The following is an 18,537-nucleotide window of genomic DNA, read 5'->3' as shown; positions in this document are numbered from 1 at the left end:
TATCAAAACCTGAAGGACGTTTTTTGGCCCCTGCGTCTGCAAAGACGTGAATAATGAAAAACAAATGTCGAAAATTGAACAAATTTGCACGTTTTGTCAACAAAAATGCACGTTTTGTAACAAAAATGCTAAACATCGTGTTGAGACCAAAAGTTGAGACCATGCCACTACCACTAGAAACTATACAGTAACCTATTATAAAACCCTAGACAAGTTTCCTTGACACCTAGGGCTGAAAAAGTTCCAAACATACCCGGCAGATTACCGGAAAATAGCCGCCGTTGATTCCAATAAGCATGATTGATTGGGATTGAAAGAATAGATATTGAAAAAAAAAGATTTTTGTGCAAAAACATTTTTTAAGTCCGATTTATTTTAATGGCATTTCGTAGTAACATAACGTACTTCTGTTTCTTAGAGAGAGGCTACAGGGGCTACTATCAATACCAATAAGCATTAGAGATTGTAACTAAGACTTATAGGAACGACGTTCAAAAAGCGGGCATCTAAAATTGGGTTTATCCCGTTTCTATTTCTGACTTCAATTTTTTATACTGACTCTGTTCATTTTGAATTGCTTTGCTGAGCAACTGATGTTCAAAATCACTTTTAGCAGAATGAGAGAAGAGAGAAACTAGCCTAGAGAAGTCAAAAAGATATCACGCAAAATGTTGAAAAAGCGGCAAAATAAGGGAAAGCGAAACATTTTTTTATTCGACGAAGTATAGCCGGCTGAGAAGGGGGGCTGCGGATGGGGGAGCAAGGGGGGTGGGCAACAGTGGGGTGGTGGGCAACAGCGGGGTGGGGGGGCAACAGTGGTGGGGGGGGGGGGGTCAACAGCGGGGGTTTCTTTAACCTCTAAGAACCGCCCTTCACAACATAAGTATAAGTCTCCAAAACAGTCTGAGCTGAAAAAGAGCTGAAAGGCTCTAAGAGCACTTAATGCCCGCTGGGCGCTACCTGTTTATCCCGTTTTTGAGGACGGAAAGTCAAAAGCGTCAGACAAAAAATCGTTCAAGCGAAAAATTGCATAAAAAAGACCGACAGGACTAAAATAATTGCTACAAACTTCGTTTGAGAGCAATTAAAAAAAGCTAATAGAAGTATCTGAAAAGTAAAAAAATATCAGAATTCAATCTAGATGCAACGCTAATGTCCTTCGAACAGTCGCCACGCAAAAAAATAGCCATTCCGACTACCAGAAAGTAGTCGCGGCGATTGATCTTCCAGGCCTCAAACAAAGCCAATAGAATTCCCGAACCGACTTAAAGTGGATAGCTTACCACACTGTGCAACGTCACTCACTAAATCAGAACTCGCCAAACTGATGACAAAAGACTGAAAACAGCAATTGTTTGATTAGGTCAAAAAAGGGATGAACATAGCCGGTAGATTGCCGGAAAATAGCCGCAATAGACGCTTGTGGCCTTCCATGAATTGAAACAACTAAAGAATGAAGATACAGATTGACCACCAGTCCTTGAATAGACCACTAGACTTTTTGAGTTAGATTCGGACTGTCATTTAATGAGACAGTGACGTTTTATAAGAAAAAAGCCCTAAGAGCTTTTTCAAAATTAATTTTCGAAATAAAAAACTCAAGAATTTAATACTCAATAATAAGGGCATATACGTTTGGCACTACCTATTTGCACACTATTGATCTTTAACTCGTAAATGTTCATAAAATTTAAAGTTCATTAGGGGAGTTCAGAAATCAATTTTTCGAGTGAGGTAAGGCACGCAATTGACCTAAAAGCAGAACAAATGAGTTCACGCACAAAAATTTTAACTGCAAAGCAGTAGAAATCAATGAAATTGAAAAAGTCAATTCCAAGAAGTCAAGTTGCAAAAATCATCGATGGAGACGACGAATTAAAAAACATTCTGGGCCTAGAACCGACTATGAGTGAATTGGGAAAAAAATCAGATAACATAATTTAAAAAAACAAAAACATTGTCAAAATGCCGCATGTGAAGCAAAACCACCAACGAGAAATAGAAATTTGGTTCAAACCAAAAAAACTAGGCCTAGAATGAACTATTAATGGACAGCAAAAACCATTTTTGAAAAATCCGATCCAAAAAATCGAAAACAGTAAAAATCGAAGTGAAATTGCCGCATGTGAACAAAAAACCACTAGCGAGAAAGCGAACTTTCGTTTAAACAATGTGTTCTCACTCTAATTGAAAATTAGAGCGAAAAAATTAGACCCCAATACAATTTAAATTCTTTGAATTGTAAAAAACCACGATGTCCCCAATACTAGCCGCTATCGCTTCGCGGCTATTAAAAATCCGAAAAATCTGAACACTTTACAATTGTTTCAAAGTAAACAAGGAACCATAACCGTTCATTCTGCGGAACTCTACAGAAAATCAAACTTTAGCAACATACTTAACGCTCCAACTGGGGGGCAAAGATAATCTTTTCAAAGTGCAACAACACACGAACTTTCTAACACTAAGTGAGTCAAAAGACATACCAATCAATTAAAAAACTAGTTACTTAGAATCGAGTACTACTTTGGAAAGCACCAAACCTAAAATATATTTAATGTCAGAGGCCAGAAACAGAATTAGATGCGAAACAGATAAACGTCAAGAAGAAATCCCTAAAATGAAACAGTTCAAAAATCCTATGTACTTTACAAAAACGTTTCTACTAAAAATTTCTTTCCGAACAAAGTATTTTAAACGTATCCAATATCCATAATATTCCTTCTTATCTTAAAGTCATTTTTCGATCCAGAAACAAACAACCATATAGTGAACACAGAAACATCAAATTCAATTTCTTAAATATACCAAAATCTTCATTTCATGTGCCTCTCAGTTTTTTTTTCATTAAAAACGGGTGCAATACTGAACTATATTTTTCCCGCCTTTGTAGCTAGTTGTTCTTTACGGTCCAGGAACATTTACTGAACATATAAAACACAACCAGAAAAATGCCTGAGGTCGAAGTGGAGCGAGGGATGGGCTATGGTCTAAAACGATAAAATACAGTCCCTCACGACACGCTCTCCTCAGCAGCTTCAATGCTGATGATTTGCACACTTAGAGACTAGTAAGGCGCTAAGAGATCTGCTCAGGAACTTAATTCTCAAAAGGCTTTTCCTGTTTTTCCCGTTTTTGAGGACAAAATTCAAATGGTCAGACAAAAAAACTCCCACAAAAAGTACGAAAAACCGCAAAAAAGAGACCAACATGACTAACATATTTTCTACAAATTTCGACCAAGAGCAATTAAAAACCGCCACTCACTAAGTATGATAAAATGCAAGCAACTTGATGCTTAAATTAAGATGACTTGCAAATTTGAATGGTTCTCGCCGATAACTTTATTCCGACAATGTCTGTAGTATAGTAGCATGGTGTAAAAAAGATGTAAACCACAGAAACCAAAACAACCTGCATCCGACTTCTCTTTTCTTTACTTTTGGCAAACTAACTTGTATGTGTCCTTGAGCTGCGTGAGCCCCACTTGAGTGAAGAGACTTGCGTCCATAGTTCTCAGGTATGACTTCAGCAGTGTAGTCATTGTGGGCGACTCTGTGAAATCCTCCTCCACTGCTTGGAATCTGCAATACAATGACGTATTATTATAATAGGTTTGAGCACCGGCTCAGAAGTGACACGTAAGCTACACCACCTGGCAAGCTACATTAGCACAAAGACGCGCATGCCAATTGCATTTTCCGGACGACGGACAATTTTTTTCTCAAATCGTCATTCTTACCACAAATTGACTGAACGAATATTCTCTTTTACTCTGTACAATTCAACACTTGAATTGTTATTAACTACTTTATCCAGTATTGTTATCTTCTGACAACATATAAAATATTTTGATTCAAATTTTTGCCGACAATTGCAGATACCCTGCCAGAAAGTGAAATTAACAAAGATCTGAAACTTGAAATTAACGCAGAATTAAGATTACAGCTTCAAGAACAGCATCAATCATTCTCTATAATTGCATTTTTTTATACTCAAGTTCTTTGTACCAAATTTACAAAACGTAATTAACCAGTCTTCAAATATGTTAATCTATTGCCCAGCAAACAAGTCTGTTCTACTGAAATTGGTCAACAGCACCAACTGATTACCAAACATAACCGACTAACGTCAGTCGAATTGCTCTCAAACGACCGGCGAGCAGTTGCCTTGGTCAGCAGCTAGCCACGGTTTAGTCAGACAGTTAAGTCAAATGGGTCAGACGAAAAAACGGCCAAGCAAAAAATTGCATACTCAAATGGTTCTACTTCATTTCACCCCTATTATTTAACCCCCTGTCATTTAACCCCGATTTATTCAACCCTGTATCATTTAACCCCTCTATCTTTTAACCCCTCTATCATTTCACCCCGATTTTAATCTTTCTATAAAATCAGGATTATCAAATTTGCAATATAATCATTTGGCAATGCCTCGTGGGCCATGGCCATGCCTCAGCGGCTCGTGGGACTTGATATGAAACTATCACAACCGAACGTGGGATTAATTTATCCACTTAATTATGACAAAACATGCCTTTAATGTCGACTGCTAATTGGCGGGATGAAATGATAGAGGGGTGAAAAGATAGAGGGGTTAAATGATAGAGGGATGAATAAATCGGGGTTAAATGACAGGGGGTTAAATGATAGGGGTGAAATGAAGTAGAACCATTTGAGTATAGTAAGGCTTAGGTCTCTAAAGAACTTAATGCCCTCCAATTGTCTTTGAAGCTGATACTTGTGTTCTATTGGTGCAAAGACGCTACATTGTAACTCGATCAATTGACAACGAATGATTTTCGATTTTGACTCATAGAAAATTCATAAAATAGTTGCGGCTTTCCAGATTTTTTTCTCACTCGCGCAACTTTCATTGTGTTTTGTCACCTAGATGTGATGATAATTGGCTCCGCATGGAAGAATAAGTGAACTTTCATAGCGTTTTTAGCCGCAAATTAAAGATTTTTGTGGCTTTGACACTAAATTTTGAGTGAATTTATGAGTTATTCCTCTATTCTTATCGTTGAATCTCATTAATGAAAGTTACAATTGCGATTTCTATGACTTCAAGTGGAGACTGGAACAAGTTTAGTGGGTTTAATTTTCATCAAAACTTTCTGACTCCGATATTATTCCTTTTAAAAATGAACTTCAGGTTTTGACCGTGCTTGATATTTGTTTCATTTTCTCTTATTTATACTCAATAATAGCAGGTCTCATCACATTTTTCATGCAATCATAGTGGCTTAGTGGTTTCACTTTTGCCTGAAATTGCTGACTAAAACACCACTTACTTAAAAAGAAACTTTGAATGATTTTTTTGACCCTTGATCTTATTTACTTGCGTTGCTATTTTTTCACTTTGTCGTAATTGCAACTATGACACATTCTTGCAATTTTGAATTAGAGAATAGACGGCAGCAATTGTTCATTTTAAACTGCAGTTGGGTACATTTTAGGTGGCCAATATCCGAAAATGCAAATTTCAAAAAAATTTTGCGTTTTGCGGAATCGAGACAAAACTGTTCCATATTTTCACGATTCATATACAATTTTCAACGATAGAACGGAATATATTTATGCAAAACGTGGAAATAAGTTACTTATAGTGTGCAATATGCTTACATTTTGCCACGAGTATTCACGGATAAACGTAACCAACTTCCACAACTTTGATAATGAAATTAGCCCAAAATTTTGCTGTCCGATCTTTTCCGTAATTACTTGAGATCCAATTCAAAGGAGATCCAATCCAACAATGATATGTGTAATGGCAAAACTGCTAATTGTCCTCTTAATTCGTTTCCAGAGGGGAAATTTCTGCAATTAATCACCAATTGTGATTTCCTTCATTTCAGTCTAATTTGCACTATCAAAGTTGTTTGGAAAGAGTTGCTTATAGAGTGGAAACTAATGACTCGCGCCAAAATTAGTGACGAAAGATTGTTCAATTTTTCACGCGATCCCCAGAAACACGAAAAATCTCTCGAGACACCACTCGAAGGACAGTAAGTCTGTATGGTACTGTCCTTCAATTTGACTCCGCGAATAATTTTAGGTATTCAGTTACAGTAAACACGTGATACAGTTTAAAGCATACACAGTTGAGAAGGCTCCGATTTTCTACAACTGCTTCCGTATTACTTCCGTCAAATAGGAGTGTCTGTTGAAAGAGAAGAGAAACGCACCTGTCAATTTTCTCTTGCAACTGTCGCACAGTTTTGACATTTCCTCCCACTCTGAAGATTCCGTGGTCAGCAAACGCATTGTTGAGATACAGCCAAGAGCAGGTGAGTTCAATGGGTAAAGCTATTTCCCTGTTAGTCTGTTTCAGATGCTCTTCTAGAGTCACCTCAAAGGGGGCAGACAAGGCAGCCCTGTCTCTACACTTTTCCAGTTCAGGAAGCACCCGAGTCAACATCTGACTACACATCTTGTAGTAGTTCTCATAGAACTGTACATACTGTAAACACATCACAAATCAATTATATTGAACACTCATTCTATTAAACAGTTAACGACTCAATTTATTGAATCAAATTTTGATTACTTTTTACTATTTCAATTAAACGATGCACATAAGCTGTTAAACAGCCACAACATTCGAGAAGTCGATTTTGATATCGAGATATTCAGCTGATTATAAAAACACTTTCGGATAAATTGCTCAAACCAACGAGAAACTAAGATAAAAATTAAACAAAAATTAAATTTTAGTTTTTAACAGAAAATAATATTCTTACTTTAATCATTAAGGTTATCATGTCAACTTCCTGCTTCACAAATCCGTCGACAGCTGCTTTCAGGCATCCCTGCAACAACACAACAAATACTTCTATACTGAGTCAGAAGCGGATCTATTCTGATTCCCCCCATGTTTTTATGCCCCCATTACAAATTGTATGGTAAGAAACCCAACTAAGCTTCATCCCAATTATGAGCAGCTACGACAACGAGGCTAATATTAGAATCATAGCCGGCAGATTGCCGGAAAGTAGCCGCCGTTGACGTGCTTGATGCACATCGGAATTGAAACAGAAAAAGAAAAAAAAAGAAGAGATAAACTGACCGATTTTAGTTCTGTTTCTTTTTCAGAGACAAAAAGTGTTCTAATTTGGCGGGCAGTTTCAGTTGGACTCTAAAACAATACTTAGTTCAGCTTCTAAACTGAAAGCTTAATACCAATGTCAGCTAGCAAACACTCCAATGAACTTTGAAAACCTAATTCTCAATGACTTAATGACCGGGCTTTATCGGTTTATCCCGTCTTTTTTGAATTTGATCTTTTGACTTTGACAGTATTCACCACATTGCGTCACTCAATGTGCGAAAGAATTTAAAATTCATTCAGTTGAAACAGTGAGTGAAGTAAGCCAGAAGTCAAACGTGAAAATTGTGACTTATGTAAAACGAAAACGTGATCAATAGGAAAAGCGAATTGAAAAAACATAACAGGACAAGTCTTGAAATATAATCCAAAGAATTGAATGACAAACATAGGAGTACTCCACCTGACCAGCAGATCAATTGAACAATGCCAGTCAAAGCAAAAAAAAACAAAATAATCTAAGAAAATTGAGAAACTAAAACAATCAAACAAACTAAACAAAAATATACTCATTGCTAAAACTCCTGAAACTTTTACCCCGAAGTCAAAACTTGATACCTTTATGTTAACCTATTTCAAAAAAATGTTCACACAAATTTTGTCTCTGAAATCGGTCCAGGATTATATCCGCAAGACCTGAAAAAACTAATTGGCCCTTGAAGATCGATTAACTCAGAAAATGAGAAATTTTTTTTAAAAACGAAATTAATTGCAAATTTTAAAGAAATGTTGCTCTAAACCGTGACCTTATTATTATCAGAATCATTTCAGTGTCTCTAGAGGCTATCCAGTAACCCAATTCCAAGCCTTAGAAAATTTACTGGCTCAAAGAAGGATGGATAGGATATAAATTTTAGAAAAATATTTTAAAAAATAAATCCGTTCTATTAAAATGTTGAAAACCATTCCATTGCCCCCTATCAACTATGTAATGACGTAATATCAAACCCTGGAGGAGTTTACCTGGCTACTGAGGCAAAAAAACTGAATAAAAGAATCATTTTCAAAAAACTTGAAAAAAATATGGAAATTTTATTAAAATTTTTCAAATTCGAAATGTGAAATTGTTGAAAACAATTCCATTGACACAAACAACCAAACAATAACTTTTTTTATCAGACTGTGAAATAGGTTTTCTGGTACTTGAGAATGGACAAATCAAAAAATGTCAAAAATTTTAGAAAAACCACTTCATTATTACTAGAGACTATGCAGTGCCCTTTTATCAAACCTTAAAGGAGATTCGTTGGCCCATGAGGCTAGAAAAACTCAAAAAAGGACAAAATTTTTTTTTTAAATTCAAAAAATTGAAACTTTCAAAAAATTGAAAAAATTAGTATCATTTTGCGTGTTTTTGTAGTGGCAAAACATATAGCTCAAAAAATGGTCATAACAAGTAATGTTATCTGCCAAAAGACCTTCATCAACATTTAAAAACTTCAACCTAAGACTAATCAAACAAAAAACTCCATACTCTAGAACAACAGAACCCAAAGCGTGCACATCAAAGTATAGAATTCCCAAACACACACAAAAAACAATTAACAGCATCGAGCGCGACTGAAATCCAACTGACTAGCGTCAAACCGATTGCTGTTTCTCAAACTACAGTCGAGGCTCAAATCTACTGCAGCCTGGTCTAGCCAGGAAGATGTGGATAGTAGATCGGTTAACAGGGAGGGGAGGGGTGAGGTGCAATATTTCCCTAAAAGGCTTGAATTAAGGTAGTTTGAGCACATTATAGACCACTGACATGCTTTGGAGCAAAACTATGAAAACAAATACGGTGCAATTTTCATTTGCCTTCCACATGTAAAATAAAAGCAATTGAGTTGAGCTGTTTAAAATTAGGAATGAGAAATCGAGAACAAACAAAACTCAAACATGGCCAGCAGACTACAGCAAAACACGACAAAATGAGAAAAACTTCAAAAAAAGCATCTGCATAGTAGTCACTTTCGTTAGAGTATTGGAAAGATGTAAGTTTCAAGCAAAAACGCAAACAAGAAAGCAATACGCAATCACTTTAAAGCATAAAGAAATTCTGACTGCAACATACACATCGAATACTTCTATTAATTCTCGTTGTTAACGTTTTAAAAAAACCATATGCTTTTTTTATTAAACAGCAAAAACGCCGAAAGTTTAAAAAGCCTTTTAGCCGGAAACGGTCTCAGTATAACAAACAATAATGAGCCAACGAGGGTATCAAATGAGGTACGCTCATTGACGCAATATTTTCTAATTTCTTTATAGAAACAAAAGTTAAATCAACCGGTACAACAGATCATCACACGGTAGATGGCTCTTTTGACCTCGATGGCAGACCAGAAAAGTATCCTAAAGCTCTAAAAAGTCGCAATTGGCATAATCTAGATAATCCAAATACAAGAGAAAGACTCGAAAAGGATCTCAGGTATCAATTTGAGGTCCACAGAAGTAACTTAGAACTCTTACCAATAGACAGCGCCTTCAAAAAATTTCACGAAATGCTCACTGAAGCATTAAACAGTCACCTCCCTGAAAAATATCGTAAACGAAAAAAAGAAAAAAAATAGCATTGACAATGATGTTATAAACTAAGCGACGAAAAAACATAGTCTTAAGAAACTGGCAGATGCAACTTGAAGTCCACAAATTAACAAAAATTTCCAAAAAAAACTTGTAAAAATCTTAAACCGCGCATCAGATCTAAAAAACGTTTATCAAAATCTACTTAAAACCGATTCAGTAAAAAATAGAAAAATCTTTTTTCAGCTTTATAGTACTTTAGCCGGCAATTCAGAGTCCTCTAAAGTTTTTTGCTGACAAAATAAAGTAGAAGAATTTAACGAGTTCTTCTCAAATATCGGGAAATTAAATGCAAAATTTTTAACAAGAAGTGCCGTTACGATAGAAAACCAGAGCCAAAGTATGTTTCTAAAATCGATATCTGAAAATGACGTAAAGTACGCTATCAACAACCGTAAAAACAAATTTAGCCTTGATTGCCATAACTTGAACTATTTTTTCATTAAAAAGTTTCTGACTATTTAACAGCTCCTTTACAACTATTGTTTAACAGATGCATAGAACTTGGACAATACCCAGAGAGTTTGGAAATTGTAAAAGTTATACCGTTCTTCAAAAATGGAAATAAAGATGACCCATCAAACTTCAGGCCTATTTCGTTGCTACCAATTATAGGGAGTCTTTGAGTGGCTTATCTTTGATAGACTTCAAAACTACCTAAACGTTTTTGAAATTCTCTCAGATTCACATTCTGGCTTCAGGCACGGGAAGAGCATAGTTGATGCTATTGCAACCTTAATAGAGGAAACAAGATCAAATCTCCACAACAAGCGAAAAAACCAAATGCACGTTTCTAGACTTATATAAAGCTTTTGATACTGTCGATCACAACATTCTACTGCAAAAGTGTTATAGATATGGTCTACGTGGTCCGATATACAACATTTTAAAATTACATTTGTCCAAACGAATGCAATATACATTAAATGGAGATAAAAAGACCAAACTGAAGCTTATAGAACTAGGCGTGCCACAGGGTTCAATTCTTGGCCCTCTTCTGTTCATTATCTACATGAATGACTTCAGCTTGTCCCAGAAAAAATGAAATGTTTTTTTATACGACGATGACACTGTGGTAAAGAGCGGAAGTTCTTCATCGAAAATTGACGATGATCACAACAAAGTAATGGATAACGTCAATAATTGGCTCATAAAAAACAAACTAACGCTGAACAAGGAAAAAACAAAAAGCATGCTTTTTGTAAAGAAAAATAAAAAATGCTTGTCAAGAACATTCATAAAAACACTAAAATTGAGGAAAAACACAGTTTCAAATACCTGGTCACCACGATAGATAATGAACTACGTTTCCCAAAGCACTCAAAGCTTGTGGTCACAAAACTTTTATCGAATTGTTCTACAAATTATAAACTGAGTAAATCTTTAAGAGAATCACAGATGATAAAAGCATTTAGAACATACATACAACCAATAGTACAATACGGAGTCTTGACATACGGGTCAACAACAATCATAACAATTAGGGAAATAGACAAAGTTGTCAAACATCCTGCGGCTAATTTTTCATCGAAAAAATTTTGAAAGCACGTACGAAGAAAGAGTAAAACATAGGATCTATTTAGCATCAGAGTTACATGCCTATGAGGTACTTAAGCAAACACAAAAAACATAATGGGACAATGTAATATTTCACCAATTTCGAAGAGTTTCTCAATGCAAAACTGCCTTAAAAAAGCCAGCGGTTGATTAAAAACAAAATAACTCTAGGTAAAAATCTATTTAACAGTTTTTTCAATAATAGTTAGGATAAGGCGGGTCTTAAGAATGCTTTTAGGTTACGATGAACAAAAAATTTCTCACATCAATTTCTAGATAATTATATTTTGGGTAATGAGGACATAATCAGACTGTTGTATGAGTTTTAATATCACAACTCAAAGGCGTTCCAAAACCAGAATAATGATTTTACTGCTAGGTTTAATGGTACCTTGACAAACAGTGCTTCCTCTTTTTTTTCATTTTGAATCACTTTCATGCTGATAAACTGAACGAGACACTTGAGAACGGGCCATCGGCCCAATAATGCTCTCCCACAGTTAAATATGTGATTGTATTTGTAAAGGTAATTGTGAAGCTACATATTGACTGATGGAAACAATTTATTATTATTAAAGGCTATGTTAGCCAGTCGAAAGCTAAAAATTAAATTAATGGCATCCTTTGCTCGGAAACAGCTCATCAATGCAAAATTCACCCCAACTGCACTGCAGTATAGCAAAAATTCACTTTTACATATACGACATAAACGGAGGCAAGAATGACCAACTTATAAATGATAACTCAAAAATTACTTTTAAAAAAATTTGAAACTATTATAATTAAGACCAACACTTGCCAGCTAAATCTATAAATCCACCCAAAAGCCCACACTGGCCCGAAAGTTGAAAAAACTTTACTTTTCACCTACCCCCCCCCCCCCCCCCCCCCCCAAAAAAAAAAACCTGTAAATGTTCAAAAAAGCGAAATTCATAATAGTTTATTGTGTTTGCATTATCAAAACCTATCAAAAGTTTTCAAAAAAGCGAAAATCATAATAGCTTAATGTGTTTGCATAATCAATACATGTACATAAAAAACATAGCTGGCAGATTGTCAAAAATAGCCGCAATAGCTTCATAGATCTGCTAAAAAAAACAACAAAAAAGACAGACCAAAAAATTGTCTTTCTATTGAAGGCTGATAGGTTATATTTTGATCAAAAATCTGTATGTTTTTGCTGCCTCTATTAACTGCTCTCAAATAACCTACATTTAGAGTGTCACACACCCATTTGACCTTATTTCTTTGAATTAAAGTGCATGAAAGTCAATTTCAAAATGAGGAAGTCATTTTGGAGAGTGAGGTAAGTTAAGTGTGACTTAAAACTTAATCACGCGAAAGAAAAAAGCTCGCTCAATAAGAGCGAAAAATGACATCACGCACGCGCTTCACTTGAAATTGCATGAACGAATGAATAAAAAGCAGATTTGCAGTGGTTGTGACGTCATATGGTCGTAACAAAAATCATGACGAAACAAAAAAAACATAGCAGGACAAGTCCTGACGTACAATTCAAAGAATTTTCATTGACTAAACAAACAAACACCTGGTCCTAGAACGGACTATGAGTGAATTGGGAAAACCATTTCTAGAAAAATCAGATAAATAAAAAAAAATTAAATCAATGTCAAAATGCGGCATGTGAACTAAAAAGCACTAGCGAGAAATGGAAATTTGGTGCAAACAAAAAACTAGGCCCAGAATGAACTATGCATGCATCGGGAAAACAATTTAGAAAAAAGATGGAATCCAAAAAATGAAAAACAGTGAATATCAAAGTGAAATTGCCGCACGTGAACAAAAAACCACTAGCGAGAAAGCGAATTTTTGTTCAAACACCGTTCTCTCACTCTACTTTAAAATTAGAGCAACAAAAATTTTACTCCGCGAAACCACTCCCTTTTTCGCTCCACTTCCTGTTTCGGCGTGACCAAAATCACTACTTCAATTTGACTTCAAAAATCATGAAAATGAGTGAACGAATCTTAAAAAAAGACAGCGCTCGAATACAATTCAAATTCGTTGAATTGTAAAAACTAAGAGAAGGCCAATAAAAGCCCCAGCTATCGCTGTTCGGCTATCAATAAACAAGACCTCTTCGTACAGTGAACAAAAGTAATTGCGGACCTTTGTCAGGGACCTCATAAAACGCGAAAAAGGCACAATTTGGAGCTCAAAACCTTAATTTCAGCTGCAAAAAGCTACTTACAAATATTATTCTAGGACAAACTGTTATAGTCTTTTCAGATCGTTCAGTCAACCACCCAATACCTGACAAACATTGAAGAAAAAATAAGAAAGCAAAGAACAAAACTTAGAAAAATTGGAAATTGGCGTAATTTATTTCAGTGAAAACCGCTCTTTCTAGCTTTCAATTTTTTATCTCTTAGTAGATCCTAAAAAGTAAATCTCTCCATTAAAAAAGATCTCCCCATTAGAGATTGAACAAAAAACGTGACACAGAAGAACAAATCAGAAATAGGCAAAAAACAGACATTCAGACGAAAATCCTCCAAAATTGCTTCAAATTACGCAACTTAATTCCACCAAAAAAACTCAAAATTAAACTCAATCGAATCAGAAGAGCGAAAACAGATTGCACAACTATTTTTTACCCACTTTACCCACAAACACCTCAAATATCATGCAATCACTGACGAAAATATACTAAAAACGTCCAACATGTCAAATTGGTAAAGTAGTTCAAATTGAATCTGAAAGTATAATTTTTTTACCTCAGCTTGTCCAAAATGGTTCCAAACATACCATTATTAATTTAGATAATTGAGTCAAACACCTTTGACAGAAAATTTTGCAGTTAAAACTAAAAAAGATTGCTAAGAAAATACCACACGTCCTCAAAAAATTTCATCGATTGGCGGGCAGTTTTTCCATTCCTAATTTTTATCTCTCTCTCTCTAAAAAAAATTCGACTTATACAGAAAACAACATTCTTTTCTCTGCTTCTTTCTTTAATAATTTGACATTAACACTTTTTCAAGCCTTTCGCTTCCGGTTTCAAATAAACTTCAAAAAAAAACATAGCCGGCAAATTTCCAGAAAAAAAGCCGCCGTTGACCAGCATGACACACATTGGCATTAAGAAAAAGAAAAATAAAATTGAAATTTACAGAATTTTTCAAATATGTTTTACTTGGTGTGTAAATTCTGCACATTCAGTAAAATTCTAAGATTACGCTTAATTGAGCTTCAAAACTGAACGCTATTCAGCATAATACTAACGTCAGCTAGCAATCGCATTAATGAACTTTGACAACCTAAAGCACCATGACTTAATGACCGGGCTTTATGTTTATCCGATTTGACTTTGAACGTATTCACTAGATTGCGTAATTCAATGCGAGAAAGAATTTAAAATCCATTCAGTTGAAACAGCGAGAGGTAAGTCAGAAGTCAAACGTGAAAATCGTGACTTATGTAAAACGAAAAACGTCATCAAAAGGTAAAGCGAATTAAAAAAGATAACGCCTAAATAACGGCAGTTGAGAGGCTGACGGCGGCTATTAATAAAAGACCAAACAAGACGCTTTTTTCACGCTGGTTTAAATAAATTGCAACAAAATTACAGATCAAAAAGACGCTCCACCAATACTCTTCCAGTCGTAAGAACATCAAGAAAAAGAATACTCCTACTTGAGTCGTGAAAACCACAAAATAATAACGGAAAATTGCCATCTGACCTTCCTTTAAGCAGGGTTTGAAAGACAAAAATACGACAAAAGACAATTTCTTTTTCAAAGTATAATAATAGTTCAAATTCGGTAGCCGCTCAAAAAAACTAGGTAAAAAACATTCAGCGATAAATTAATAAAGCTGATCAAAATTCATTCCTCAGAAGCCTCTTATTAGGAACATTTACTGCACAAATGAGTTCCTTTGACCTTAAACAAATTCAAATTAAACCTAAGTTTTAAAGTGCAAAAGTCATTTTATTGAGTGAGGTAAGTCACGTATGATCAAAATCTAACCACGCAAATAAACTAAAAACTTTCGCTAAAGCGAGTGAGAAATGACGTCACGCGCGCAAATGCCGTTAGTGAGAGGAAGAAGTCATTCAGAAAATTTGACTTTTTCAGCTTTGCTGTGTGAACAAATGTAAAACGAAAAAAGAGCGTCAGACGACGAAACAAAAAAAAAACCAAGAGCACCGCAATATAGCTTCGCTCAGCTTCCAGCTTCGCAGCTATAAAAAACAAAAATAGGAACCCTATAATAACCAGCTGAGAAGATGAACTCTTTTGACTTTGACCGTAGTCAATATATTGCGTAATTCAAACAGAAATGTGGTCAAAAAAGTAAAGCCCATTAAGAACATAACTGGAAGAATTTTAGAAACAAATCGGAGTAGAAAAATGACCGTCTCTCTGACCTAATGAACAATGAACCCTAAAAAATAAAAACATTTTTAGACAATAACAGGAAAAATGAAATAGCATCAAGTAAAATTACTTTGGCTGCGACTCCAAAAAACTATTGGCAAAAATTATTGGCAAAAATATTTAAGATCTTGTAATACAAGTAATTTGCAACAAAATATTACCATTTCACAGACAACCTAAAAAACTGGTTTCTCAAAAACAGAGACTTCTCCACAAAATAGCAAAGCGCAACTTTCCAACCAATATTCGGGACAAATTTTCAATTAAATCTTTCTAGTATATCAGTAATCCACCCAATATCTGTCGCAGAAATGTTAAACAACTATTAAAATATGCGAAGAACAAAAACCATGCTTGGAAATTTAGAAAAGCGGCTACCGAAGAATAACCATAAAATACCACAGCGAGAAGCCTAAAATCAGAAAAAATAGACAAACATACCTAGCAGATTGTCGGAAAAATAGCCGCCGCTGATGCCCATAACCACGATTCGGATTGAAAGAATAGAAAATAAAACAATTTATTCTTGTAAAAAAACATTTTTAAGTACACTGTTGTGATTTCATTGCTCAGTTGAGCATTCGTGTTTTCTATTGAGAGGATACAAGGTCTAGTATCAATACCAATAAGCATTAGAGATGGTGACTAAGACTTAATAAGACCCAAGTTCTAGCGACGTGCATCTAAAATTGCGCTTTATGTGTCTATCCCGTTTCTATTTCTGATTTCGGCTTTTTATACTGATTCTGTTCATTTTGAATTGCTTTGCTGTGCAACTGCTGTCTAAAAGCACTTTGAGCGAAGATGGAAAAAACCTTGAGAAATCAGAAAGATTTCACTCAGAAGTAAAAAAAAAAAGCGGCAAAATAAGGTAAAGCGAAACAAACTTCTGTTCGACGAAGTAAAAAAACATAGCCGGCAGATTGCCGGAATAGCTGCGAAAGAATAGACCTGCGTGCCATATAATAGAGATTGAAACAGATACAGATCTAAATTGAAAAAAAAAGCCGCTCAAAAAACTAGGCAAAAAAACATTCAGCGATAAATTAATAAAGCTGATCAAAATTCATTCCTCAGAAGCCTCTTATTAGGGACATTTACTGCACAAATGAGTTCCGTTGACCTTAAACAAATTCAAATTAAACTTAAGTTTTAAAGTGCAAAAGTCATTTTATTGAGTGAGGTAAGTCACGTATGATCAAAATCTAATCACGCAATTAACCTAAAAACTTTTGCTAAAGCGAGTGAGAACTGACGTCACGCGCGCAAATGCCGTTAGTGAGAGGAAGAAGTCATTCAGAAAATTTGACTTTTTCAGCTTTGCTGCGTGAACAAATGTAAAACGAAAAAAGAGCGTCAGACGACGAAACAAAAAAAACCAAGAGCACCGCAATATAGCTTCGCTCAGCTTCCAGCGTTGCAGCTATAAAAAACAAAAATAGGAGCCCTATAATAACCGGCTGAGAAGATGAGGTCGGCTATTTGAAAATTTAAAAAGCAAACAAAAATTGGCATAAATTTGTTCAAATTTACTCATTTACTGCATAATAACTCAAAATAAAGATCAATTAAATTCCACTAAAAACCGACCACTAAAACTGCTAGAACAACTACACAACTGCAACACAACACAAATGTATCAAATCGAATGTTCGCCCAACCCACTCAGACAACTGAGTTCAACCGCATAACTCCCCAAATGCAATACAATACAATAAATGCTAAAAAAAAAGCTTAAAACATGGCAAATTTGTTTAAAAAAATAGCTGAACATTGCCTCTGAAAGTGTAATATTTCATTCAAGTGGACAAAAACAAATCCAAACACTATTACTGTTAAAAATAGAGAAACATAACCGACTTAAGTCGGGCGAATTGCTCACAAACGACCGGCTGGCTTTGTTACTAGCTAGCCACGGTTTAGTGAAGCTAGTTTTAGCTTGATTGAAGGGGCTTAAGGTGGGCGCACAAGAGGGCGGGGGGCAACGGTGGGACCTTACGGCCTGAACGATGTGCAGCGAAACACCACCATTTTGTGGGACCTTACGACCTGAACGATGTGCAGTGAAACACCACAAGAGGGCGGGGGGGCAACGGTGGGACCTTACGGCCTGAACAATGTGCAGTGAAACACCACCAACACTGGCGTCAGTGAAGCAAGCTGATTAGTTTGCTTCTCTGACGTCCGGCCACAGCACCACCAACACTACACATTCAATATTAACTGAAGGCGGAACACCGCACAGTTTTTTCTGGTGACCCCCCCCCCCCTTAACCAAGCTCGAACGCGCAACCTCAAGGCAAAGGCAGAGGCAAGGGCAAAGACAAAGACCACGAATCAACCCCAAAGACCAAGACTCCCCCCACCGGACAATAAACACCCCCCCCCCCCAGCACAGTCAACATTTCAACAACACAAAACACAAAGCAGAATACAAACCGCGTGACAGCAGTGCCGAACAGAACCATGCAACCACCCGTTTTAAAAGCAAAAATCAGAGTGATGGGGGAGAATATTGCGAAAAACTTGCAAACCATGAGCGAATTGATTGACAGTGGGAACATAAACGCAGTGAAGAATGTTCAAGAAAAGGCAGCGGAAACATTTTCGGAGTTCGAGGAAACCAGTGACGAGCAATAAGCACGAGGAGTACATCGACAAAATCACTGACACGTGGAACAACATCGACGACATGAAAATTAAAATTCAGCGTCACCTTTCGCAAGAAAACACCACAACAAACTTCAACACAAGACAACAACGAGACAACAGGTACAGCCAATTCGACAGCCGATAACTCAGCAATCAACAACAACATCAACACTAGAGCAATTGGACAACAGCAAACATCCATTAACAAGTTTACACAACGAACAACCGGAAACTAGCAATTCCG

At 35.9% G+C, this 18,537-nt stretch overlaps 2 protein-coding genes across 3 annotated transcripts in view; both read right to left on the bottom strand.

Moving 5' to 3' along the window:
* The window catches only part of LOC142336073 (uncharacterized), a 482,576-nt gene that overhangs the window by 20,841 nt on the left and 443,198 nt on the right, over positions 1-18,537 (bottom strand). Inside the window, exons 8-10 of the mRNA XM_075384584.1 lie at positions 6,746-6,814; positions 6,191-6,465; positions 3,456-3,584 (exon numbers count right to left, since the gene is read on the bottom strand). Of these exons, the coding sequence (XP_075240699.1) occupies positions 3,456-3,584; positions 6,191-6,465; positions 6,746-6,814 (473 nt within the window). The remainder of the gene's footprint in view (positions 1-3,455; positions 3,585-6,190; positions 6,466-6,745; positions 6,815-18,537) is intronic.
* The window catches only part of LOC142336075 (sodium/potassium-transporting ATPase subunit beta-1-interacting protein 1-like), a 193,321-nt gene that overhangs the window by 143,328 nt on the left and 31,456 nt on the right, over positions 1-18,537 (bottom strand). The window lies entirely within an intron of this gene.

The sequence above is a fragment of the Convolutriloba macropyga genome, chromosome 3 (assembly GCF_964194025.1).
Source record: "Convolutriloba macropyga chromosome 3, txConMacr16.3, whole genome shotgun sequence".
In the NCBI taxonomy this organism is placed as follows: Eukaryota; Metazoa; Xenacoelomorpha; order Acoela; family Convolutidae; genus Convolutriloba; species Convolutriloba macropyga.
This window is presented reverse-complemented; position numbering and strand designations above follow the sequence as displayed.